Source organism: Theropithecus gelada, chromosome 1, assembly GCF_003255815.1.
Source record: "Theropithecus gelada isolate Dixy chromosome 1, Tgel_1.0, whole genome shotgun sequence".
Taxonomy (NCBI): Eukaryota; Metazoa; Chordata; class Mammalia; order Primates; family Cercopithecidae; genus Theropithecus; species Theropithecus gelada.
The window spans coordinates 84,619,207-84,646,419 of record NC_037668.1 but is presented as its reverse complement, the minus strand read 5'-3'; the positions used below and the strand labels follow the sequence as shown (position 1 = coordinate 84,646,419).

Sequence of the window (27,213 nt, the reverse complement as noted above, 5' to 3'; positions counted from 1 at the left end):
TAGTTATAAACAGACAATATCCTGGGCAAAAGGAGATATTTGGTCACACTAATTTGGAGAAGTAGGTACCTGTAATCTAAGCTATGTATTCTGGAACTCTCTGTTTGTGGTCAACAGATTTCGGTGCATTAGAAGGTGATGTGCTGCAGATGTATAGGTCAGTATGTCAGGAAAAGATTCCCAAGGTCAGGACTTGAATTTCTCAGGAGTTTTTAACAAAATGCCTGCCTGCCCGTGAATACAAAAGGAGAATGGGAATTGCCCCCAACTGGGTACAGCCAATTCCCACTACTTTAAAATAACATGTAGTATAGCTATATATAAGAATACATAAGCTCACACAGAGAAAAAGCATGGAAAGAGTGTCATCTAGAAATGATAGGTATGTAAGAATATTATAAACTTTAAGGCACTACACAGAAGTTTTAGTAATGGAACAGTTAACTACCATCCATGGTGCTTAATTCATACCTACGTTACAACCTCATCCAGCAGGGCTCATTCTAGTACAATTAAGTAATGGTTGTGCACACACTGGGGTCTGTCTGGGGATAGGGTATGGGGAGGGAGAGTATTAGAAAGGATGGTTAATGCATGCTGGGCTTAATACCTAGGTGATGGGTTGATAGGTGCAGTAAACCACTATGGCACACATTTACCTATGTAACAAACCTGCACATCCTGCACATGTACCCCGTAACTAAAAATAATAATTAAAAAAAAAAGATTTGAGAGAAAAAAAATAATAATGGTTCTGAAAATACTTCGAAAATATAATCATACCAAACAAATGTGAGATTGCACCATTTTACTATTATTTTCTTAAATGACTTTCCTTTAACTGTATACCTTCCTATTTTCTATTCCCATATGTGTTATTTAACTAGTCAATAGTATCTGGAGTTTATTTTGAGGTTACTATATTATATCCTCCATTAGTTTTGTTATGAAAAATAACTATGCAAGAATGGTCTGATTAGTAATTTCTCATTTCAGTACAATAAAGAGATTATTGTCATCAACACAGCAGTGGCCTGTTCCAATAATTCAAGAAATGGAATATTTGATTTGCCAATAAGTCCTGGAGAAGAACTGGAAGTCATTGATACCACCGAACAAAATCTAGTGATATGTCGTAATTCTAAAGGCAAATGTAAGTTTATTTGCTTATTTTTCATAACATTTCATTGTTTTAAAAAAAATTTTAAAGCATTTTCTCTATAACTTTCAAATTAACGGTGATTTTTCTTTCTATAGATGGATATGTGCTCATTGAACATCTAGATTTCAAGTAAGCTGTTTGATTTTGTACTTTAAATCATGAGTTCCTAATACCTTGTTGTATACATTAGTCTCAAGAGAAGACTACTGAATCTATTGAAATTCAGGATAAGTTTTAAAAATTAGACATGCAGTACCCTATTCTATAAGGATCATATTGGAAGATACTTTATTATTGTCTCTTGTGACTATGCTATCAAACTTCTCTACACAGCTTTATCAACATTTTAAAAGAACACAAACATATTAAACTAGATCAGAAATTCCCTAGAAATCTCCCACTCAACTGTTTCATTGTCCTATATTTTTAAATGTTTGCATATTTTTCTTTTTTCTCAGGCATCAAAGTTGGTCACCTTAGAAAGATCACGATCAAATGTTACGGACTGCACAAGGGAGAACTAGTCCTAAGATCCTAGTCCTGCCTTACATCAGTTTCAGTTTACATGTCAAAATTTTAGAGATGGTGGAATCTGTGGAAACTTTCGTTCTGAACTTAAAAGAGAAAAATAAAAACAAATCCTCAACATGTAGATGTTGGTTTTACTCCTAAAAGGTTATCTTTCAATGTCTATTTCAGTATCTACTTCACTGCCAGTTCAAGAGAATGTGAAACAGTATGTGTTAGCATTTGAGCACTTATTTAATGAGCCATATCCAAAGTTAGAAATCATGCCTTATGGCACCTAGTCAGTTGTGCAGATGGTTGGTTTGCTTCTAATATTAGCACACGAGCGTTTGTAATTTCTAGATGTTGTGCATTCAAATTTGGTATAATTTAATTCTGAACAGTAAACAGTGTAACCAAGGTCTTTTAAATACTCAAGTTTAAGGTATAATCTTAATTATGACTCAGTCTTTAAAAAGGTATAAATGTCCTTTTACTTTATCACAAAAATAAACTCATATGAATACTGTTCCACATTGGTTTCTTTTGGGAATAGTTTCCCAGAAAATAATTTATTCCTAAATTCACCCATCATTTTAAGAAGTGCCCAAATGTACTTAACAAAATAATATATATGCTGTCTTACTTTAAAACATCTTTTTGTCCAAAATAAGAACAATTGTCATTATTTTGTCTATGCCCAAATAACTATTCAACTAATAGCATTCATATGTACTTTCATTTATATGGAATTAAATAAAAATTTAAAAACTGAGCTGTAATATCTATTCCATTTTTTAAATGGGGTGCACTGCATGTCAAGAGAAATAAATTCTACATATGCATTTAACAGTTTCAAATTTTTAAGTGGCTTTTTCAGCACAGAAAAACTGAAGAATTTCACTCAGTTCTTTAAGCAGGGTGATTCTGGCCTTCACAAGTGTGATGGAATTTGTTTCCATGGCCTTGTTCTTTATATTGAGGCCACTTTTTAAGCTTCTAGGTTCTTTTATTTTCCTTTGCATGTTCCAAATGACATTTGCCAATAAAGGCCAAGCTTATTCTAAAAGACACGAATCAAAGATATTCAAAAAGTTCAGACTTTAGAGAAGGAAATCTGTAGAGATTATTACAAATAACATAATTAAACAAGATATCAATGGAACAGCTAAAGGATTAAAAAATGTTTTACAGAGAAGGTAACACTGAAGCTTGGTCTTTAAATATGTTTATTTATTAGACAAGGCACAGAGATGGAAGATCCATGCTCGCTTTGGTGATTATGAAGAAATTCATAGTAAATGGAGTGGAGAATGTCTGGTGGGAAATGGCAAGAGCTGCTTGCAATGGGGCAAAGTGGGGCTAGAATGTGACAGACTTCACTTGTACCTTTTCCTCTAGAGATTAAGGAGTCATTTAAGGGTTAAGCAGGAAAAAAATGTTAGTTATTTGGGGGATAGGAAGAAAATGCCAGATATTTGGGGGATGGGAAGCAATCACCAATATGGATAATAAAGGAGAGGTGAATTGTTTTTGCAATATTCTAGGCAAAAGGCATTATACCTTAAGACAGCAGCAACAGAAATATATGGTACAGGAGCCCCATTAGAGGTATTACAGAGGTAAAAGAGAATGTCTTGGTGACTAATTAGATGTATCGGTGAGAGAGAAGGAGAATTAGGGAATGCCTTTGAGACTTCTTTTCTGGGAGATGAAATGAAGGCTTGTACTAAAGATTGGAAATATATTTCTGCTTAGGCTAGAGACCAAACTCTGCTTGGACCCCCTGAACTAAAACTATTACCCAGTGAGGGACATTTGCAGCCCTCTCCTGCTCTCCAGGAACATAACTGTTAGAGTAGGCATTGTAGAACACAAGGCTAAGTATGGTCTGTGGGCAAGAAGAGTATATGACTATGCTGAGCAGAAATCTTTCATGCAATAATCCTGTCCAACAGAGAATCATATACCATACATCACTCTTGCCACTTCACCAAGCCACTAAGCATTTTAAATCTTGGAGTGACAGCGGGACTAAATTTGAACTCAGATAGGTTTGTTCCCTGCACTTTCCACCTCATTACATGGTCCCTTGTTTTAATTTGACTCAGCTCTTTACATCTCAATTTCCTCATTATTAAAACAGGGCTAGGCTGGGCACAGTGGCTCACACCTGTAGTCTCAGTATTTTGGGAGGCTGAGGTGGGCAGATAACTTGAGGTCAGGAGTTCGATACCAGCTGGCCGATATGGTGAAACCCTGTCTCTACTAAAAATACAAAAATTAGCTGGGTGTGCTGGTGCACATCTGTAATTCCAGCCACTCAGGAGGCTGAGACAGAATTGCTTGAACCTAGGAGGCAGAGGTTGCAGTGAGCTGAAATCACGCCACTGCACTCTAGACTGGATGACAGAGCGAGACTCCGTCTAAAATAATAATAATAATAATAATAAACAGCTAATAACTCTGATCTTATCTACTTCACAGGGTAGTTGTTATGCTACAATGTAATAATATAAAAGTAATCTAAAATTCTTAATACACACTATGGTATTAGTGGTGTCATTTTTGTACCTGGCTTTTTCTGAAGTTGGAAGATGCTGAAAACAAAAATACATTTTTAAAATTCAAATTGTACGACTTGATAGAATGGCTGTTAAGTAATTTTTTTGCGTAGACAGAAAAACGTTCAGTGTTAAAAGCCTATTAAATAGCATATACTGAAGAATAAGCTATTTTGTCTAATATAAACTAGTACTTATTATTTATTGATATGGTATAGGTTTTTAGAAAAAAATGATTGTTTTTCTATCCTTTCTATCCATACTTAATGCAGTTATGTTTCTATTTCACTAATATCAGTCCCATTTCCTCCATTCTTGGAATCAAAGCATCAAAAATATATTTCTCACATTATTAATCTGCAAGATTTCAAAATGTAAACACCATGACTAAGACTTCAGTGATATTCTAAGCAGATGTCATCTGTCTCCCAGAAACCCTGAGCATAAAGCTTCAATGGAAAGACTAAGTTTACATTTTATTTTCAATTTTGTATAAAAATAAAGATAATGGCATCATCAGGTAAAAGGCAGCATAATAAAGCACTTTACTGTAACAGAGGCTTAACACTGGCCTATTCATAAACTCATTGATATATACGCCAGGCCCTCCAGCAACCTTAAGATGTCCCAAGACCTCCCTTCCCACTTCTGAGTTCCTCTGTGATATACTCACTCTTCTAAGATTTCTAAGATTGCACAGCAACCTTCTTGACCAGGAGAGGTCCTGCAAATCTTCAAAACTTTTTAAAGTATATTCTAGGGGGAAGAAATGGAAGAGGAAAAATATGAACATATAATAACAAAACTAAGAAGTAGCTGCCTCTTATTATGGGTGAGATTCTTCTCAGATTTTTAAAATTTCCTTCACTTTTCAAATTTCCTATAGGAAGCATCTATTATCTATGCAATTTAGGAAATAAAACATATTTTCACTAATAAAAACAAATCCGTTCTTTTCCTTCAAGTTTAGAAAAAGCGAATTGAAATCTTTACCTGTATATCCTGATTTCAATATGTTTGCATTCGTCTTTTTCATGAGAGGGCTAAAGTCTGTTTTTCAAAAAGCATACAGTCCAGGTGGGCCCAGCTTAATCACATGAGCCCTTAAAATTTGAAAACGGAAAGCAGTAAAGTCAGTCTCAGCAAATCAGAAACATGTCGTTGAAGAGATGGAAGAAGAGATCCAAACCATAAGCCACTTGTTGCTGGTTTTGAAGATGAAGGGAGCCATGGGCCAAGGAATGATGATGGCCTCTAGAAGCTTTAAATGATTCCTAGCCAACAGCCAAAAAGGCAACAAGGACCTCAATCCTACAGCAGCAAGGAACGAAATTCTGCCAACAACTCAATGCAATTGGAAACAGATTCTCCTCCACAGCCCAGCCCTATCAATACTTTGGTTTCCAGCTTGTGTGACTTGAGGCAGAAAAACCAGCTAAGCCTGCTGGGTTTCTGACATATAGAACAATAAGATAATTTGTACTTTAAGTTGTTAAGTTTGTAGTAATTTGTTACAGCAACAGTAGAAAACCAATGCAATAGCTTAAGTTAAAAACTATAATGTACAACTAAGATGACAAAAATGAACAAAGATGGTGTGAAATCACCAATGAGTATAGGCAATCTTTTCCACTAACAACTTTCTTGTAACTATTAATTGGCGTGCAGAATACCAGCATAATGATGGAGCAGAAACAAAAATAGCTTTCAAATGAACCAGAGACTTTAATTTGATTTTGTGAAAAAAACTTATAAGCAATCAGGCTGCTTTTCTCTTTTGTGTTTGTTACCTATGAGTTTCATACAGTGCAAACATTAATTAGGAAGAATCTGTAACTATGAAATGCTATGTAATTCAGAAAAACATCTTTTCCATATGGTTACTGTAAGACAAATCCTTCCCATATCATTTAACACTCACAAAAAGTATATAACAAACAAAACTGAAATTTGAATCGGAGATTATTTGAACACAAAAGCACTGGAAGTCTGTGTGTTTGAGAAGGAGTCTCACTCTGTTGCCCAGGCCGGAGTGCAGTGGCGCGATCTCCGCTCACTGCAGGCTCCACCTCCTGGGTTCACGCCGTTCTCCTGCCTCAGCCTCCCGAGTAGCTGGGACTACAGGCGCCCGCCACCACGCCCGGCTAATTTTTTTGTATTTTTCAATAGAGATGGGGTTTCACCATGTTAGCCAGGATGGTCTCAACCTCCTGACCTCGTGATCACCCGCCTCTGCCTCCCAAAGTGCTGGGATTACAGGCGTGAGCCTCCGCATCCGTCCTATTTTTTCTTGAAACCAATTATAAAAAGTGGTCCCAATTTTAACAATTAAAAAATTTTTCAATAAATACGTAATGAAGTACTCCAATGGGTCAATGTATCAACCTATTGATTTTTTTTTCTTTTTCAAAGGTAGGCTAAGAATGAATGAATGCAGGATGTTTTTGAAAAAAAAGTAAATATTATATCCTATATTATGATTGTCATGACACAACCTAATGGCTGTTAATTTTCAGTTTTATTTGTTGCACTCAAAATCCACTGTATATTTAAGCATACATGACAAAGAACACAACCATTCTTCTTAAAATAATAAAGATACTATCCTTAGAGTTCACAGTTCTGTAACAACTTTACATTAAATGTTCAAAACATTGTACAACCACAGATATTTGTGAACAGTCTTGAGAGCTGTATTTTGGTACGTTAAGGCAGCTCCAGCCAACATTTTAAGAGATTCTGAATATTTGTTACAACGCAGGACAAGTTTGATATTTGAATACTTGAGGTCTCAAGAAAGACTAAATGTCACCTAAGAACACCACAATTTGTGAAACTGTGATCTTACCTAAAAATCAAGATACTCATCAATATCAAAGATACTTATTTTTTTAAAAAAAGGAATTTACATTGAATGTGGGGATATAAACCCTGTATTTAAACAAGGGCTTCCAAACAGTTGCTCACACACATCTGTGAGGTAGGTTATCATCCACATTTTGTAAATGGAAAAACTAAATGAGGTTATGTGACCTGCTGCTGCTTCAGCAGCCAAAGGAAGAAACTGATTCCAAGTTAGATTTTGTTCTTAGCTCTGAGTTGTTTCCTTGACAAACTTTTTAAAGGGTTAAAATATAAAAACTGCCATTCATTGCATTAATTTTTAAAGCATAAGAAGGTGGCCAAATGTTATGTTTACCAATGTGACTTATAAAGTCAATCAACATGAAAGAAGTAGGGAAATACATTTAGTGAACAACTTCTGATAGTGATAGTGAAAGGCTGGACCAAGGAACTCAATCAGGCAGATGCAAACATGATCATTTGTAGGAGGCAGATCTAAGGAGAACTGAGAGGGATTAGAAAAAAAGAAAACATAGTTTAAACAAGTTTTACTATTACTCTTCTTATAATTTAAGGGAGAAGGCACAATTTAGTGTTTTGTTTGTTTGTTTGTTTTTTAGAACAGTGGATCTCTTTCTTTGCCACTTTAGGAAAATGTTATCTGTCTAGAAAAATTGCTATTTTTGGTAGCAAAACTTATTTTAAAGAAATATGTAACTGTGAAAAATGCACGTTTAAATTAGTAGAAAAAAATTAACAATGCAATTCTCCTTGGCTAGAATGTTTTTGTTCCTCCTTGAAATTTTAAATCAACACAAAGCAGCAACCCCCACTGCCCGCCTCAAAAAAGGTCACACTGTGTGCACTGTATGAACCTTGTCAAAATTCTATGTATTATTCAAAAACGTTTTTATGCCAGGATATTCTCCAAATTCTTACTTTTTTTCTGGAGAGTGCTCTATTCTAGGATTTAATTACACTTTAAACGTAATTGAAATTTACCTACCCTGCTTGTCCAAACCATCAAGAGCCACTTCCATAAAATCTAAACTACTTTAGATATAAACCATTTTTACCAAAAGTCACACACATAGTCACAACTGCAAACTGGCATTGCTATGCAAGGCTGGCAGTAAACATTAACATTAGCTTGCAAAATTAATACAGGCCTACAGTCTGATAACTCTTCTAGACCCAGCCTGATTCTTATCAGGCTCTGGCTGAAGAAGTTTAATTAAAACTCAATCCAGTCTAGACTGTGAGACCTGTTCTTTGTGCTATTACTGTTCAGTGGCATCAAAGGCATCATAATTATAGGTGGAAAGGCTAGTAAGGATGCCAGCAACTTGTTTAAATGAAGTTTTTATAATTTTTAAAGCTCAAACATAAGTACGTTACAAAATTTTATAAGGTTTGGGAGAAACTCTATCAAGCTAATAATAATTCAGTGTTTATAAATTAGAAAAGTATTCTATGAAAATAGTTATATCATCTAATATACATACAAAATGAAAAATTATCAATCTGCATATGAAATTTGGATAAGACTATTTCAGATAATAGTCAAAAACTCTAACAATTTAGACAGGGACTGAAGCTACTTTTCTTTTTCGTTTTTTTGAGACAGAGTCTTGTGCTGTCACCCAGGCTGGCATGCAGTGGCATGAACTTGGCTTATTCCAACCTCTGCCTCCCAGGTTCAAGAGATTCCTGTGCCTCAGCCTCCCGAGTAGCTGGGATTACAAGCAGCCTGCCACCACACCGGATAATTTTTGTACTTTTATTAGAGACGAGGTTTCACCATGTCGGCCAGGCTGGTCTCAAACTCCTGACCTCAAGTCATCCACCCACCTCGGCCTCCCAAAGTGCTGGGATTATAGGCATGAGCCACCATGCCCGGCCTAGTTTTCCTTTTTGAAAAATGATTGTGCTATAAGAATCACATAAAATTATGAGAAGAATCATGTCTTAAAGTTTCTTCAGTATTTTTAAGCACCCTCAATAACTTAGAAATACTTATAAAAACCAATATGCTAATCATAAATACTTTAGATAATTACATCTTGTTAGTACAATCAACTGGTTAAAATAAACTAAGAACTATTTATTTAAGACTACTTTATGTCACTCTAAGACTTGAAAGCAAAACATCTGTATTTATTTTTATTACTCAACCACTCTGATGTTTTATTAATTCAGACTGTTCTTCCCCAGAGGAAAGGTGGTTTCCTATAAAGAGCGATTGATCACTGCTGGATACTTGTATGGTGTTAAAGCTTTATGACAAGCTTTCTGGTCCTGCTTCCTCATCTGGAAATGGCAAAAATGCTTTCTCTGGTTTCCTCCCAAAGTTACCGTAATAGTAAGTAAACAATGTGAAGGGTCTCTAGATCGAAAAATCACTATAAAAAATATATGGAACACTTTCATCACTCCAAATTTGTAACGCTTTGCTTCATGCCAAATGGACATGATGTTTCACCATGTTTGGATTTCTGGATGGTTTTTGCCATTTGCATTTCTCTGGCAGCTGTATTTAGAAAAATATTCAAGTATATACCTTTGACATGCCTCACCAAATCAAAACAGAAACATTCACACTAGTATAAAAACTCTAAATATATAAAAAGTGAACACTAACACAAATCATATGAAAAAGCAGAAAAGAACTTTAAAGCTCAAAAGTACCTTAGAAGTGTTAAAATCTACCTCTCTCATTTTAGGAGTTATAAAAATGAGGCCAAACATAGGATGTGACTTACCAACAGATTGCACATATCCCTCATCCAGAGTTTTTAATAGAGTCTTTGAGAACTACTATTAAAATAAATTACATTTCCTATTTAAAAAGCCACAGGGTGACACAGGAGAACCAAGTAAATAAATGCAAGATTGAAAAGGTTTGGGTCTTTAAAAACAAATAAACAAAAACAGACAAAATTGTGAACATGTCTAGCATTTAGATACTGAGATTTTACAACCATTAATAGGATGTAAATTATTAACCAGTGAATAGACAAAGTGGTGTCTGTGGCAGGCATGTTCCAGGTTTTTACATTTTATAAATGGAAAGTGAGATGCCTACATTAACTCAGTATACTGCACATTATTCGATGCTACAGATAAATCCAAATAGATCAAAAATCTATAATAGTTGTTTATGATTATTTTCTAAACTATGTCTCATTTAACAATAAAAATCAATTTGTATTCCCTGAGTACAAACTGGCTAGGGAATAAGAAAAAGCAAACCCAGAATTATAAAACTGAAAAACCCATTTGCAGAAAATGGAGAATTGTTTGTGCTACATATAGCCAATACCTTGACATAGAAACACGATTATTTCTGATTTAGGCTCCTGGATTCTCTTTATAGATTGCTAGTATAAAGGAATGTAAACACTAGAGATTATAAAAGCATCTCCTAAAAGGTTAATCATAACAAAAACCCAACTTGCAAATGGTTTGCCTACTTCCCTCCCTGCATATTCTATTTGAGAAGGTAGCTGTTCCTACATTGAAACATAAGGAATTAGATCTTCATATGGTATCCCAAAGAAAAGTATTTAGAAAATGTTCACTGATTACACATTTTAAAAGAATCAGTGACGATTCATTACCCACAGAGCCATAAGCACGAGTCACTAGTCTCTTAGACTTTTTTTTTTAACAAGTAATCTTGTTTCAGGTTTTTCAGTCACCCATTCATAAGAATAATGTTGCACTCAAATAATAACACAAGATGATTAAGAAAACCAAGATGTCATGAAACAAGTCACAGACATAGAAAATTCTATTTAATCCAGCATTCACTCATGATGAACATGTCTGCAAGTCAAAACAAAATGATTCTAATTTTCAATCAGACTCTCCCAACAACCAGTAAGAGAAAAGGAAGTGTTATTAACTACCCTAATTATGGCATTCTGGGACAATATTTTCCTAAAAAATGTATTTCCCAAATTTGCCTTTTTTCATGGGATATTAAGTTTTTTAAAATGAAAAATTAATTTGGGCAAAGTTCAACAAAGTTATATGGCTTTCTTTTTTCTCACAGAAAGACCTGTCAGTCTTTAATGCTGACATCTACTGTCGTCTTCGAGGGGAAGAGTAGCATGCAACATTTTTCAAGCTTAGCCCATGCAATCTTTTTTCTGTGGAGCATCTCACAGGATATACTTTGGGAAATGCAGTTCTAGAACTATATGGAGTTCATTTCCATGATATAACTAAGGCCTTATCTATAACCTAATAATAGAAGCTCTTCTCCTGAGTTTTAACTGGAGGAAATTATTCTTAGCCCACACCTACCTACCACATCCAGAGTTTACAAGACTGAAATGTGGAAATTTGGGGTTAACAACTGATTCTTTCCCTCTATCTGCCCATGAGCAACAAAAACACCTGCTGTAACAATGTTTTAGCTCTAATTGTGCTGGACTGCGTCTCCTGAAATCTTCTCTCTAAAACCCAACCACCTAGATTCACAAAATAGCTGTTTTAAAAACATACACATAAAAGAACCCAAACTGTGACCATTAGTTCTCCTAAAATTCAGTAGGTAAATATCAAACTACAGCTGTTCATAAATACCAGCAAGAGTTAGAAAACAGTAAATAAATTAACTCTTACAAAACATGGCAATCATCCATATAAGGTAATTTTGATATGAACAATTTTTTAATATCTGATGAGACTAATGGAGCTAAAACACCACTGGATTCCTTCTGTTTCTCTGCCTTCAAAATTTTTGTGGATTTTGTCATTGGGGTTAAGTAATCTGATTAGTTCCTTATTTCTAAGGTAATTCCATTCATAATCAGGACAATATTATGAAGTGGCCCTGGTTTTCCCAAAACAGGTGTGTGCCCATTTTGAGAACCCAAAATATGCCATATCTATAATGCACATCAGACTAACACAGCAGGACTGCTTATCTCTATACAAATAATCACAGCATCTCAAAGGGTAAAAATTACCCTTTGGTGCCACAAGATGGCAGTCTTTCAATAATTAAACTTTAAACTATCTCAAATTGCAACCCGCCCTCATTCCCAAATTGGTGAACGATTCTTTTATTTTGATATTAAGAAGTTGGACTTATAAGTTACTTAACATCAGTTTTTAAAAGACCTGCAAAGCCATATGATGTGACACAATGCAAACTCCTAATTCAAAGAATATTTAAAGATAGACACACTTGTTTTCCACTAACACAGGAGAAACTTAGTCTAATATTCTCATTTGCTTCTTGGTAGAACATACATTACTTTTGGCAAAGAGAAACCTGTCAAGGTAATGTCATTTTTTTGTTTTCAAGAGCTTAATGTTTTTTAGGGTAATCCAGGTAAATAAGTGTTAATTACAACATAAAAATAACAAATAAATACAAATTAGATAAATTACACATAATTTAAAATTAAATACTTTTACTAAAACAAAACAAAATATAATCATAAACTATTATCTACCCTGCTATAGTTTGTGTTTTTTTAATCTTAAAAAAACCTGCACAAAGCAAAACAAACCAAACAAAACAAAAACTGGTTTTTGCTTAAAAGCACTGGTGTGTGAATACACATATTTATTTATTGAAGATAAAAATTTTTTCTTGATGTTCAAAGCTTCCCTGCCCTATCAGGTTCAACAGTGAAGGTCATAGCCTATCAAGCTTTGGAAGTGTACAAAAGCCCTTAGGGCCAGAAGAGTGTTTTCAAACTTGGAACCAGAAAAGATTCAAAGCTGTACCCACCAACCACTGAGGATCAAACAATGAACAAAGACAAGAGTGACTAGGATAGGTGGGGTGAAGGGAGTGGCTTGCCATGAAGAATCAGCATTATGAGATGCACCAGGACCCTAACATCTAACACACAAAATAAAGATCAAAGATAATTCTCATTTAAGGGACTGTTGATACCTTGCTTTGTTTCATTTAACTATTTTATCACTGTTTGGTGAAATGCAAAAATAAATAGAGCCAAAAGAATTTGAGAAAGGTAGGTTTTGAAGACATTTTTTAAAAGATGTAAGTATATGTAAAAGACAAAAGTTGTTGCAATTCCAGGTGTTCCAATACTAATTTGAAACTTGAAGGCTCTTAAGATAAATATATTATTCAGGGAAAACTCAAGATAAAATACTGAGTCAGTTACTGCTGCTTTTAAGAAACCTGAAAACTGTGGTTACCTGTGACATGACCACAGTCCTTCTGTTGAATATACTAGGCAGTATTTGTAAAAATACTGTTAAAAGAAGTTGGCTTCTGAAACCTTGGGGGCAGGTTTTTAAGATTTCAACATTTAAATAATATCTTACTCATGGTTCTTTTACTTTTTAATCTTCTTTTGTTAAAATAAATTGGGGTCATAAACACAACATAAAGCCTACTGAAATTTAGGAAGTAAACTGGATTTACCTACACCAAACAGTAAAGCAAGGAGGTGTTGCCAAACCACCCCTTACATTGAGATGGTTCGCCAGTGTGGTGTGTTAATCATCTGTAGTGAACTCATTATTGTAATTAAAAATCTTCATCGATATTAACCTATTAAAGATACTGCCTATGTGAATTTATCATAGGCACAATAGAATTACAGATTTCTACAAGTAAATAAGATGTCAGATATTTTGTTTTCAGTAATTTCAATAGTATTGTGTGTCCCCTGGATATAATTCACGTCTCTCAATTAGTATTGCAGTGGATATTATCCAAAAGTAAGATAAAAATTTAAAGAATATATCTGATTTTCATAGTGCAATAACAGAAAGAAACTAGAGACAGATCAACGGGCTAAAGTAGTAATCAGACTGGCACACATTTCAAAAAAATCCATCGTGTGACTGCCCAGGCGAGGTGAAACTGAAGACAATGTGCTTCCGGTCAAAGAGCCAGTGAGAGAGCCAGAAAGTGAATGGCTCTCTGCAGTTGTGGAATCAAAACTTGATCTTGGTCTGTGTAAGCCAGCAGCAGAACAGGAACGCTGAGGTGTTGAGGAACCAGACCTCTGCTCCACTACTTCGTCTGAAATGTACCAAAGAAGAGCAATTTATATGAAAAGTATATATGCCCAAGCCCTTCCTATGAATTTATGATATTCAGAATATTAAGTAAACACATCTGAGCAAAGGCAACTTAATAATGAATGTCATGTTTCAGTGTTTTAGAAGCACAGTGCTCTTCCTTCCAACAATCATAACAAACATCGCTACCAATCACAACACGTGCACACAGCCAAAATGTGGCCTCTAAGTCCTTCTCAAATCGGAGTATTGGGCATTGATACTGGCATCAATCAAACTGATATCTCTTCATGTGAAGAAAGCATATCCTTGACAACTTATTTTCTTCTAGCATATCAACAAAAAAAAATCATTAAGGTAAAAATAAAAGTTACCATCATATATTGCCTTGGGGAAGTGGGGGGTAAAGTGAGAGAAATCTTGTTAAAACTGCAGATTCTACGATTCCCAGGACCAAAACACAGGGATCTGTGTTTTAATAACAACATGTAATTTCGATGAAAGAGGTCTGGGATCCATATAAACGCTACCATACATATTTGATGGTAGTTCAAGAGTAAAATGTAAATACTTTGTTTAAAACAACTTCCCTAACTCTAAACTCAGTTCCATTTTTGTTCCATCCAGCACCTGACCCTTGGTTTATTCTGGTTTTATCCCACTTGGGCCTCTGAAATGAATAATCAGATTTGGTTTACCCAAGTTTAATTCTTAGCACACACTAAGTTCTTGGACATGACAATTTTCCCTGACGCCTCTGGCTCCTTGATTGCCATGAGTACCTAAATCCATCCCAAATCCCAGTGGAGACCTATTTGGTCACCCTGGCCACCCAGGATGAGGAAAGGTGATGAAGGGGAAAGTTTAGACACTACAATACTAACTAATAAAATATGAATGGAGAAATGTGACAAAGAATCTGACAAATCAGTTAATTTTAAAAAGTGAAACCTACTTCCCTGTTGTTCCTTACTTGTGCTCCATGGCCAATACTTCAAATGATTCTTTTATGCCACGGAGATACTTCTTGTGGAAAGACGCCAGGTAAGAGGTATTCAACATGTCTCTCATCCTTTTCACTTCACTTACATTTTGGTTAAGTCTAAGATTACTTAAAAACCAGTGCATGACCTACCCACCGGATGTCTTCGAGATGATTTTAACATCTGGTCAACTAGTGCCAAGTTTTATCTTCTCAGAGCTCATGCAATGCATAGCTTCCTTACCATCAATGCTTTTAAAGTCCAAAAGATAGCTCCTGTTATCAACCAGGTAAAGTTGTAAGCTCATTTTCACGTAATTGCCAGTCACTGGATTTTTTCTTCTTACACGAAGATGGTATGCATTCACTACCTAAAGTGAAAAATCAATAAAAATAATCAACTACAAAATATCTCCCTTTTTATGCAAAAAAAGGTCAAAATAAGTAATTAATAGGGGTGAAGTAGGAAAGGAATATCTGAATAATTTTTTTATATTACTGGTAGTTTACTTTAGTATTTATTTAATCCCCACTAGCAGTATTGTATGGCAATTAAAATTTAAAGGAAAAGCTACTTGAATAAATTTGGGGTACTGAAGAAAAAAGTGAAATATAAAAGAAAAAGAGAACCCAGAGATTACATCGGGTCTAGCTTTCACTCTAGATAAGCATCAACTCTAAAACATCAATTATAATTTGGTTGCCCAGTCTCTGCTTGAACCATGTTCATGGATGCTTGTGGAGTAGAAGGAACAAAGAGGACCAGGCATGGTGGCTCATGCCTGTAATTCCAACACTTTGGGAGGCAAAGGTGGGTGGACTGCCTGAGCCCAGGAGCTTAAGACCAGCCTGGGCAACATGGTAAAACCCCATCTCTACAAAAGCATACCAAAAAAATCAGCTGAGTGTGGTGGCAGGCGCCTGTAGTCCCAGCTACGAGGGAAGCTGAGGTGAGAGGATAGCCTGACCCTGGGTTGCAGTGAGCCAAGACTGCACCACTGCACTCCAGCCTGGGCAATAGAGTGAGACTCTGTCTCAAAAAAACAAACAAACAACAACAACAAAACAAACAAACAAAAAAACACTGCATTGAAGGTTCTGGATTTTCAAAACATCTGTGGTACTAGTTTCAAAAATGTTTCAGTACAGAATTTTAAAAATGTTAACATTTCTTTTTTAACTAAATACGACTGCTTCAAAACAAAGAGATGTTTTTTAAATGATTTTAAGAAAATATTTATTTCATGTACAGATAATAAAATGAAAATGACTGATTTATTTGAACATGTCAAATGCATATTTATGTGGTAAGTTTGCACATTTTTCTTCTTCCTTTAAAAGTTCACAATCCTCAAGAAAAGAAAAAGAGTGAAAGGCATATCTGAAGAAAAAAATGCCCCTCCCCACACATATATTCAAATAGAACTGAAATGAAATTGAGCACTAATTTTTAAGAAAAGCAAACTGTGGCGTGAGAGTAAGGAAAATATACTATAAGTATTAAAAGCACTAGCCAAATAAGAGAGAATATCACAACTTGGAGAAAAGTGTTAACTGACTGAATAAATATGTCCTGATATAATTTGTACTGACCACTAGCTATTACAACCACCTGCCTCTGTTCCCTAAAAAGAAAAGAAAAAAAAACCTCCCTAAAAAAAAGAGAAAGTAAAAACATACTATCTTTGAAGACACTCATGATTTTTCATTGCTATGATGTATGCTGAAACTGGTAAGCTATTTTCTCAGAAGGTTTCTAGTTGATTACTTTTTTTCTTGACCAAGAACACCGCTATAATTCAAAATATGTCGGTTCCCAGTATCAACCACTTTTCATCCTTACAGAGGTTGTTTTGTTTTTAATGTGCATGGCATATTACTAGAAAAAGATGGGCTTAATACTCAACTCAGGAGCTCAGAGCAGCTTACAATATAGAAAAATGGCTTCTACAAATGATCTTATTACATTATAATTTCCTACCTTCCATTCAAAATCCAGCTGCTTCATAGCTCGGTAAACTTCAGCCATAATGTCATATGGTTTGCTCTGACTTCGGATTCCAAGATGCCACTTGGCTTTTTTCACGGCTAAAGATTTGGGCTTAGTCGTATTCAGTGCATCCAATGGACATCTTGCTTTGGGGCTGTCTGCTATAAGAGGTGGCATCCTTTCTGGATGAGGCTTCAGGCCTGGGGGAATATGCATGGCACTATCATCCATAAAAGAACCAGACGGAGGACTAGAGGCGAGGTAGAACTCACTGGCTTGGTTCATTATTCTCCGATTGTCAATGATAAGATGATAAGCCACTGCAAGCTGGTCTTGAGGGTCACCACTATATAAACTGTTCATTACTTCTGATTCTGTACATTCAAATTTTTCACACACTTCTTTCACAGCCTCATCATCAATGACGTTAGCATCATAGGAAGGGTCTTCAGGAAATAAGTAACTGGGCAAATCTTGTTTAAACCATTCATGCTCTCTAGGAAAAACACCACAATACACTATTGTAAGACACGCTTTGGCAAGTCCAAATAATTTAGACATAGGGCAACATAATAGAATATAATCAAAAGATCTGGTCTCTAGACCTAGCTCTGCCACTTACTAGCTATGTGATCCTAAGCAAGTTAATTACCCACTACCCTTCAATAACTATGGTTATTAAGACTTGGCATTTGGCCGACATTTTCTCAAAAATGAAAAAAGCGAGCCCATCGCTTTAAGGAAAACAACCAGCAATATTTGTTGCTAATGATAAAATTCAAGCTTTCAAGCAAAACTTCTGTATGATTTGTATGAGTTTCACAGCTTCTCAATACTTAAAGACTTTCTGATAAAGTTGGTGTTAATAATAATAAATACACTTTTTTTCTTTCCCAACCACTTATCTGAGTGAGGTCAGACCTTCTTTACACACTTCAACTAATATAAAATAATGCAACAGATTGAATGAAGAAGGTATGAGAACCTAGCTGTCTTTGATATAAAGTCATTCTTCTCACAATTTTTTTTGGAAAATATGGTGATTTTTCATGAAAGATGTATTATTTAACATGTAGTGGGTTTATAGTTATTTTTAAGTAAATTAAATATTTTCTTAATTTCTCAGTTTTAATTCTAATACAGTAAATATTGATAGATATAACCTGCATTTTAAAAAATCCCCCTTGGGCGGAGCAAGATGGCCGAATAGGAGCAGCTCCAGTCTTCAACTCCCAGCGCCAGCGACACAGAAGACCGGTGATTTCGGCATTTTCAACTGAGGTACTGGGTTCATCTCACTGGGGAGTGCTGGACGATCGGTACTGGTCAGCTGCTGCAGCCCGACCAGCGAGAGCTGAAGCAGGGCGAGGCATTGCCTCACCTGAGAAGCGCAAGGGGGAAGGGAATCCCTTTTCCTAGCCAGGGGAACTGAGACACACAACACCTGGAAAATCGGGTAACTCCCACCCCAATATTGCGCTTTAAGCAAACAGGCACACCAGGAGATCATATCCCACACCTGGCCGGGAGGGTCCCACGCCCACGGAGCCTCCCTCATTGCTAGCACAGCAGTCTGTGATCTACCGGCAAGGCAGCAGCGAGGCTGGGGGAGGGGCGCCCGCCATTGCTGAGGCTTAAGTAGGTAAACAAAGCTGCTGGGAAGCTCGAACTGGGTGGAGCTCACAGCAGCTCAAGGAAACCTGCCTGTCTCTGTAGACTCCACCTCTGGGGGCAGGGCACAGAAAACAATAACAAAGCAGCAGACACCTCTGCAGACGCAAACGACTCTGTCTGACAGCTTTGAAGAGAGCAGTGGATCTCCCAACACTGAGGTTGAGATCTGAGAAGGGACAGACTCCCTGCTCAAGCGGGTCCCTGACCCCTGAGTAGCCTAACTGGGAGACATCCCCCACTAGGGGCAGTCTGACACCCCACACCTCACAGGGTGGAGTACACCCCTGAGAGGAAGCTTCCAAAGCAAGAATCAGACAGGTACACTTGCTGTTCAGAAATATTCTATCTTCTGCAGCCTCTGCTGCTGTTACCCAGGCAAACAGGGTCTGGAGTGGACCTCAAGCAATCTCCAACAGACCTACAGCTGAGGGTCCTGACTGTTAGAAGGAAAACTATCAAACAGGAAGGACACCTACACCAAAACCCCATCAGTACATCACCATCATCAAAGACCAGAGGCAGATAAAACCACAAAGATGGGGAAAAAGCAGGGCAGAAAAGCTGGAAATTCAAAAAACAAGAGCGCATCTCCCCCGGCAAAGGAGCGCAGCTCATCGCCAGCAACGGATCAAAGCTGGACGGAGAATGACTTTGACGAGATGAGAGAAGAAGGCTTCAGTCCATCAAATTTCTCAGAGCTAAAGGAGGAATTACGTACCCAGTGCAAAGAAACTAAAAATCTTGAAAAAAAAGTGGAAGAATTGACGGCTAGAATAATTAATGCAGAGAAGGTCATAAACGAAATGAAAGAGATGAAAACCATGACACGAGAAATACGTGACAAATGCACAAGCTTCAGTAACCGACTCGATCAACTGGAAGAAAGAGTATCAGCGATTGAGGATCAAATGAATGAAATGAAGCGAGAAGAGAAACCAAAAGAAAAAAGAAGAAAAAGAAATGAACAAAGCCTGCAAGAAGTATGGGATTATGTAAAAAGACCAAATCTACGTCTGATTGGGGTGCCTGAAAGTGAGGGGGAAAATGGAACCAAGTTGGAAAACACTCTTCAGGATATCATCCAGGAGAACTTCCCCAACCTAGTAGGGCAGGCCAACATTCAAATCCAGGAAATAGAGAGAACGCCACAAAGATACTCCTCGAGAAGAGCAACTCCAAGACACATAATTGCCAGATTCACCAAAGTTGAAATGAAGGAAAAAATCTTAAGGGCAGCCAGAGAGAAAGGTCGGGTTACCCACAAAGGGAAGCCCATCAGACTCACAGCAGATCTCTCGGCAGAAACTCTCCAAGCCAGAAGAGAGTGGGGGCCAATATTCAACATTCTTAAAGAAAAGAATTTTAAACCCAGAATTTCATATCCAGCCAAACTAAGTTTCATAAGTGAAGGAGAAATAAAATCCTTTACAGATAAGCAAATGCTTAGAGATTTTGTCACCACTAGGCCTGCCTTACAAGAGACCCTGAAGGAAGCACTCAACATGGAAAGGAACAACCGGTACCAGCCATCTCAAAAACATGCCAAAATGTAAAGACCATCGAGGCTAGGAAGAAACTGCATCAACTAATGAGCAAAATAACCAGTTAATATCATAATGGCAGGATCAAGTTCACACATAACAATCTTAACCTTAAATGTAAATGGACTAAATGCTCCAATTAAGAGACACAGACTGGCAAACTGGATAAAGAGTCAAGACCCATCAGTCTGCTGTATTCAGGAGACCCATCTCACACGCAGAGACATACATAGGCTCAAAATAAAGGGATGGAGGAAGATTTACCAAGCAAATGGAGAACAAAAAAAAGCGGGGGTTGCAATACTAGTCTCTGATAAAACAGACTTTAAACCATCAAAGATCAAAAGAGACAAAGAAGGCCATTACATAATGGTAAAGGGATCAATTCAACAGGAAGAGCTAACTATCCTAAATATATATGCACCCAATACAGGAGCACCCAGATTCATAAAGCAAGTCCTTAGAGACTTACAAAGAGACTTAGACTCCCATACAATAATAATGGGAGACTTCAACACTCCATTGTCAACATTAGACAGATCAACGAGACAGAAAGTTAACAAGGATATCCAGGAATTGAACTCATCTCTGCAGCAAGCAGACCTAATAGACATCTATAGAACTCTCCACCCCAAATCAACAGAATATACATTCTTCTCAGCACCACATCGTACTTATTCCAAAATTGACCACGTAATTGGAAGTAAAGCACTCCTCAGCAAATGTACAAGAACAGAAATTATAACAAACTGTCTCTCAGACCACAGTGCAATCAAACTAGAACTCAGGACTAAGAAACTCAATCAAAACCGCTCAACTACATGGAAACTGAACAACCTGCTCCTGAATGACTACTGGGTACATAACGAAATGAAGGCAGAAATAAAGATGTTCTTTGAAACCAATGAGAACAAAGATACAACATACCAGAATCTCTGGGACACATTTAAAGCAGTGTGTAGAGGGAAATTTATAGCACTAAATGCCCACAAGAGAAAGCAGGAAAGATCTAAAATTGACACTCTAACATCGCAATTAAAAGAACTAGAGAAGCAAGAGCAAACACATTCCAAAGCTAGCAGAAGGCTAGAAATAACTAAGATCAGAGCAGAACTGAAGGAGATAGAGACACAAAAAACCCTCCAAAAAATCAATGAATCCAGGAGTTGGTTTTTTGAAAAGATCAACAAAATTGACAGACCACTAGCAAGACTAATAAAGAAGAAAAGAGAGAAGAATCAAATCGACGCAATTAAAAATGAAAAAGGGGATATCACCACCGACCCCACAGAAATACAAACTACCATCAGAGAATACTATAAACACCTCTACGCAAATAAACTGGAAAATCTAGAAGAAATGGATAATTTCCTGGACACTTACACTCTTCCAAGACTAAACCAGGAAGAAGTTGAATCCCTGAATAGACCAATAGCAGGCTCTGAAATCGAGGCAACAATTAATAGCCTACCAACCAAAAAAAGTCCAGGACCAGATGGATTCACAGCTGAATTCTACCAGAGGTACAAGGAGGAGTTGGTACCATTCCTTCTGAAACTATTCCAATCAATAGAAAAAGAGGGAATCCTCCCTAACTCATTTGATGAGGCCAACATCATCCTGATACCAAAGCCTGGCAGAGATACAACAAAAAAAGAGAATTTTAGACCAATATCCCTGATGAACATCGATGCAAAAATCCTCAATAAAATACTGGCAAACCGGATTCAGCAACACATCAAAAAGCTTATCCACCATGATCAAGTGGGCTTCATCCCTGGGATGCAAGGCTGGTTCAACATTCGCAAATCAATAAACATAATCCAGCATATAAACAGAACCAAAGACAAGAACCACATGATTATTTCAATAGATGCAGAAAAGGCTTTTGACAAAATTCAACAGCCCTTCATGCTAAAAACGCTCAATAAATTCGGTATTGATGGAACGTACCTCAAAATAATAAGAGCTATTTATGACAAACCCACAGCCAATATCATACTGAATGGGCAAAAACTGGAAAAATTCCCTTTGAAAACTGGCACAAGACAGGGATGCCCTCTCTCACCACTCCTATTCAACATAGTGTTGGAAGTTCTGGCTAGGGCAATCAGGCAAGAGAAAGAAATCAAGGGTATTCAGTTAGGAAAAGAAGAAGTCAAATTGTCCCTCTTTGCAGATGACATGATTGTATATTTAGAAAACCCCATTGTCTCAGCCCAAAATCTCCTTAAGCTGATAAGCAACTTCAGCAAAGTCTCAGGATACAAAATTAATGTGCAAAAATCACAAGCATTCTTATACACTAGTAACAGACAAACAGAGAGCCAAATCATGAATGAACTTCCATTCACAATTGCTTCAAAGAGAATCAAATACCTAGGAATCCAACTTACAAGGGATGTAAAGGACCTCTTCAAGGAGAACTACAAACCACTGCTCAGTGAAATAAAAGAGGACACAAACAAATGGAAGAACATACCATGCTCATGGATAGGAAGAATCAATATCGTGAAAATGGCCATACTGCCCAAGGTAATTTATAGATTCAATGCCATCCCCATCAAGCTACCAATGACTTTCTTCACAGAATTGGAAAAAACTGCTTTAAAGTTCATATGGAACCAAAAAAGAGCCCGCATCTCCAAGACAATCCTAAGTCAAAAGAACAAAGCTGGAGGCATCACGCTACCTGACTTCAAACTATACTACAAGGCTACAGTAACCAAAACAGCATGGTACTGGTACCAAAACAGAGATATAGACCAATGGAACAGAACAGAGTCCTCAGAAATAATACCACACATCTACAGCCATCTGATCTTTGACAAACCTGAGAGAAACAAGAAATGGGGAAAGGATTCCCTATTTAATAAATGGTGCTGGGAAAATTGGCTAGCCATAAGTAGAAAGCTGAAACTGGATCCTTTCCTTACTCCTTATACGAAAATTAATTCAAGATGGATTAGAGACTTAAATGTTAGACCTAATACCATAAAAATCCTAGAGGAAAATCTAGGTAGTACCATTCAGGACATAGGCATGGGCAAAGACTTCATGTCTAAAACACCAAAAGCAACGGCAGCAAAAGCCAAAATTGACAAATGGGATCTCATTAAACTAAAGAGCTTCTGCACAGCAAAAGAAACTACCATCAGAGTGAACAGGCAACCTACAGAATGGGAGAAAATTTTTGCAATCTACTCATCTGACAAAGGGCTAATATCCAGAACCTACAAAGAACTCCAACAAATTTACAAGAAAAAAACAAACAACCCCATCAAAAAGTGGGCAAAGGATATGAATAGACATTTCTCAAAAGAAGACATTCATACAGCCAACAAACACATGAAAAAATGCTCATCATCACTGGCCATCAGAGAAATGCAAATCAAAACCACAATGAGATACCATCTCACACCAGTTAGAATGGCGATCATTCAAAAGTCAGGAAACAACAGGTGCTGGAGAGGATGTGGAGAAATAGGAACACTTTTACACTGTTGGTGGGATTGTAAACTAGTTCAACCATTATGGAAAACAGTATGGCGATTCCTCAAGGATCTAGAACTAGATGTACCATATGACCCAGCCATCCCATTACTGGGGATATACCCAAAGGATTATAAATTATGCTGCTATAAAGACACATGCACACGTATGTTTATTGCAGCACTATTCACAATAGCAAAGACTTGGAATCGACCCAAATGTCCATCAGTGACAGACTGGATTAAGAAAATGTGGCACATATACACCATGGAATACTATGCGGCCATAAAAAAGGATGAGTTTGCGTCCTTTGTAGGGACATGGATGCAGCTGGAAACCATCATTCTTAGCAAACTATCACAAGAACAGAAAACCAAACACCGCATGTTCTCACTCATAGGTGGGAACTGAACAATGAGATCACTTGGACTCGGGAAGGGGAACATCACACACCGGGGCCTATCATGGGGAGGGGGGCGGGGGGAGGGATTGCATTGGGAGTTATACCTGATGTAAATGACGAGTTGATGGGTGCAGCACACCAACAAGGCACAAGTATACATATGTAACAAACCTGCACGTTATGCACATGTACCCTACAACTTACAGTATAATAATAATAAATAAATTAAAAAAAAAAAAAAAAAATCCCCCTTGAGGTCCTCAATAAGTTTTAAGAGTTACAAGATTTTAAAATCAAAAATTTTGAGAACTGTTCTCCTAAGCCTTATTTTCCCACACTTCTGGGCCTTTGCGCTTGATGTTACTATTGTTATTCTAGAATATCAAACCATTTTCATCTAACACAAACTACTCCTTCGAGATTGTTCAGGCATTACTACCTGGTAGAATTGGGCATCCCGTAAGTTCAGATGAAGACATATTTTGACTGAATGTCTTCTATTCACTGATTAATTTATTTTTGAATATTTACTGAGGACATACTATGGATAAAAAGAAACATTCCTCACAAAGATTATATTTTAGCTGAATAGAGATTAAACAAATATACATAAAATATAGTTACAAATATACAAATATGCAAATCCTGTGATAAAGATTGCAAAAGAAATTGCATAGAGTAAAATGAGAGTATATAATTTAGAATGAGAGGCAGGTGATCAGGGAAGCCACTCTGAGTAATATTTAAGCAGACACTAGAATGATCTGAAGTCAATTATGCAAAGAGTTGCGGAACAGATATTCCCAGCAAAAGAAACAATATGTGCAAAGACCATGAGACAAAAAAGAGTTGTGCTGTGCTCTAGGAACTGGAATGAGCTCAATATCATGAAAGCAGAATGAGCTGTGAGATGGAGTGCCAAAAGAAATCAGATATTTCTAAGAATTGTAGGCTATAAAAAGGAAATCTCATGATTTGAACTGGTGGTTGATGAAAATCATTGAAGGATTTTAAAGAGACAGGGTAACATAACCTAATTATCATTCTGTAAAGATCATTTTGTTTGTGGTATAGAAAATAAATTGAAAAGATAAAAATGATGATGGTGAAGCTAGTTGCAATAGTCCAAGTAGGAAATAATGGTGTGTCAGGCCTTGAGGATATGTACAAAGATAAAAAATTCTACAGCTACTAGATTTTTCTATCACAACACATTCTTATAGTTGTTGATTTTTTTCTTAATCTTGCCCAGTAAACTGAGAGCTTCTTGAAATAGTGACCATACCTTATTTAGCTCTACCCTACTACCTAGTAAAGAGTAAATGGTCAATAAATTCTGCATATATGATAAATAAAGTATGAACACAAAAATTCACTCATGTGTTTATTGGCTATATAATAATATTAAGCCCCTATTAGTGTTCAGCAATAAAAATAACTTGAGATAGATCTTTCCTCTCTCCCTCTCTCTATGTATATATATATTTTTTGAGACAGAGTCTCACTCTGTCACTCAGGCTGGAGTGCAGTGGCTCAATCTTGGTTCACTGCAATCTCTGCCTCCCAGGTTCAAGTGAGTCTCCTGTCTCGGCCTCCTGAGTACCTGGGATTACAGGTGCGCACCACCACACCCAGCTACAAAAGAAGTAAAAGAAGACAAAAATATGTTACATGTCTAATATTTTGTAAATATCAATGACAAATAGAAAAGTTAGGCACTTTCAAAATAAACTCCAAAAATCTATTATTCCATAAAACAATAAAATACCAGCAAAAACTGTGAAAATCAACTTTGGAAATTCACCAAAGGCTTGCAACAATCTGAAGACGGTTTATTCAAGAAAAATGGCTGAATCTCAGTAAGAAATGTGAGATTTGTGGCTTTTTAAGTTGTCCTATATCCATTTCCCTTTGTCCAGCTCCATGGCAGCCTTGAAAACCAACAGCCTCATGATCACAGAGCTGAGAAAACAAGGAGCTTAACAACCACTGGGGCATTGGGGTGGGGAGAACAGAGGAGCAGAATAGTTTAGAGCTCCCTGAAAATCTTACCATGAGAGAACTGTCATTATTTTACACGTCTAGCAGTTCTCTAGGAACCTCCACTCACAAGCCTGGTTTTTACATGACCTGACTCACAGCTTACTCCTGCAAACAGCCTTCTCCTCAGGGCATTTGTTTAAAAAAAAAAAAAAAATCAGTGGCAACTGTCTAACATCCCAACTACCTGAAGCAGCAGTGAAAGTTGGGTATACAAAAAGCTGACCAAGACACTTAAAAGGAAACATTAGGAAATAGCATTTCCAGAGGGGTCTTTGGAAAGCTCTGATGTATTTCTAGGACTCAGAAAGGCCAGAAACAAATGCAGGGTTGTGTGTTTGCCTGAGAAAAAAACTGAAAGGGCCATAATTTCTCATCATTGGCAGATTTTGAGGCTCTGCACAAGCAGGAAGTGAAGGCTAAGGCAGAGTTACAACTGCCTGTTGGAGCACTGAGGATGTACCCCAACATCACACAGAGTCCATCAGCAAAGGATGGAAGACTTATTAGATCAGGGCATTTAAGGAAATTTTTATCTAATCATTAGCTGATCATTAAGCTAACCAAAGAGAGATTTCAGTAGCCATATATAAAAAAGAATACAGATTTTACAGAATCAGATCAGAAAATCACTAAACGAACAAACAGGAGCAGCAGTAACAACATACAACGATTATAAACTCTAGGTATATACACCCAAGAGAAATGAAAGCATAGCCATACAAACTGTGTATGTAAATGTTCATGGAAGCAGTAGTCATAAAAGCCACAAATTAGAAACAATTCAATCTTCATCAACGAATGCATAAACAAAATGTAGTATATTCATACACTGCAATATTTTTCAAGCAAAAAAAATGAAGTACTAATACATGCTACAGTAGGAAAGTGCTTTGTAAACATGCTAAATGACAGACGTCAGATACAAAAGACCACATACTGTATGATTCCATTTATATGAAATGTTCAGAACAGGCATAAAGACAGAAGG

At 36.8% G+C, this 27,213-nt stretch overlaps 2 protein-coding genes across 2 annotated transcripts in view; one reads left to right on the top strand and one right to left on the bottom strand.

Moving 5' to 3' along the window:
* FYB2 (FYN binding protein 2) overlaps nt 1-2,444 on the top strand; it is a gene marked incomplete at its 5' end in the record, with an annotated part of 73,427 nt that extends 70,983 nt beyond the window's left edge. The window contains 3 exon segments of the mRNA XM_025402278.1: nt 997-1,153; nt 1,258-1,291; nt 1,621-2,444. Coding sequence (XP_025258063.1) covers nt 997-1,153; nt 1,258-1,291; nt 1,621-1,642 — 213 coding nt within the window.
* Nucleotides 2,445-11,128: 8,684 nt separating this feature from the next.
* Nucleotides 11,129-27,213, bottom strand: part of PRKAA2 (protein kinase AMP-activated catalytic subunit alpha 2) — a 69,169-nt gene continuing 53,084 nt past the window's right edge. The window contains exons 7-9 of the mRNA XM_025369407.1: nt 17,064-17,568; nt 15,327-15,453; nt 11,129-14,101 (exon numbers count right to left, since the gene is read on the bottom strand). Coding sequence (XP_025225192.1) covers nt 13,863-14,101; nt 15,327-15,453; nt 17,064-17,568 — 871 coding nt within the window. The 3' untranslated portion in view covers nt 11,129-13,862. The remainder of the gene's footprint in view (nt 14,102-15,326; nt 15,454-17,063; nt 17,569-27,213) is intronic.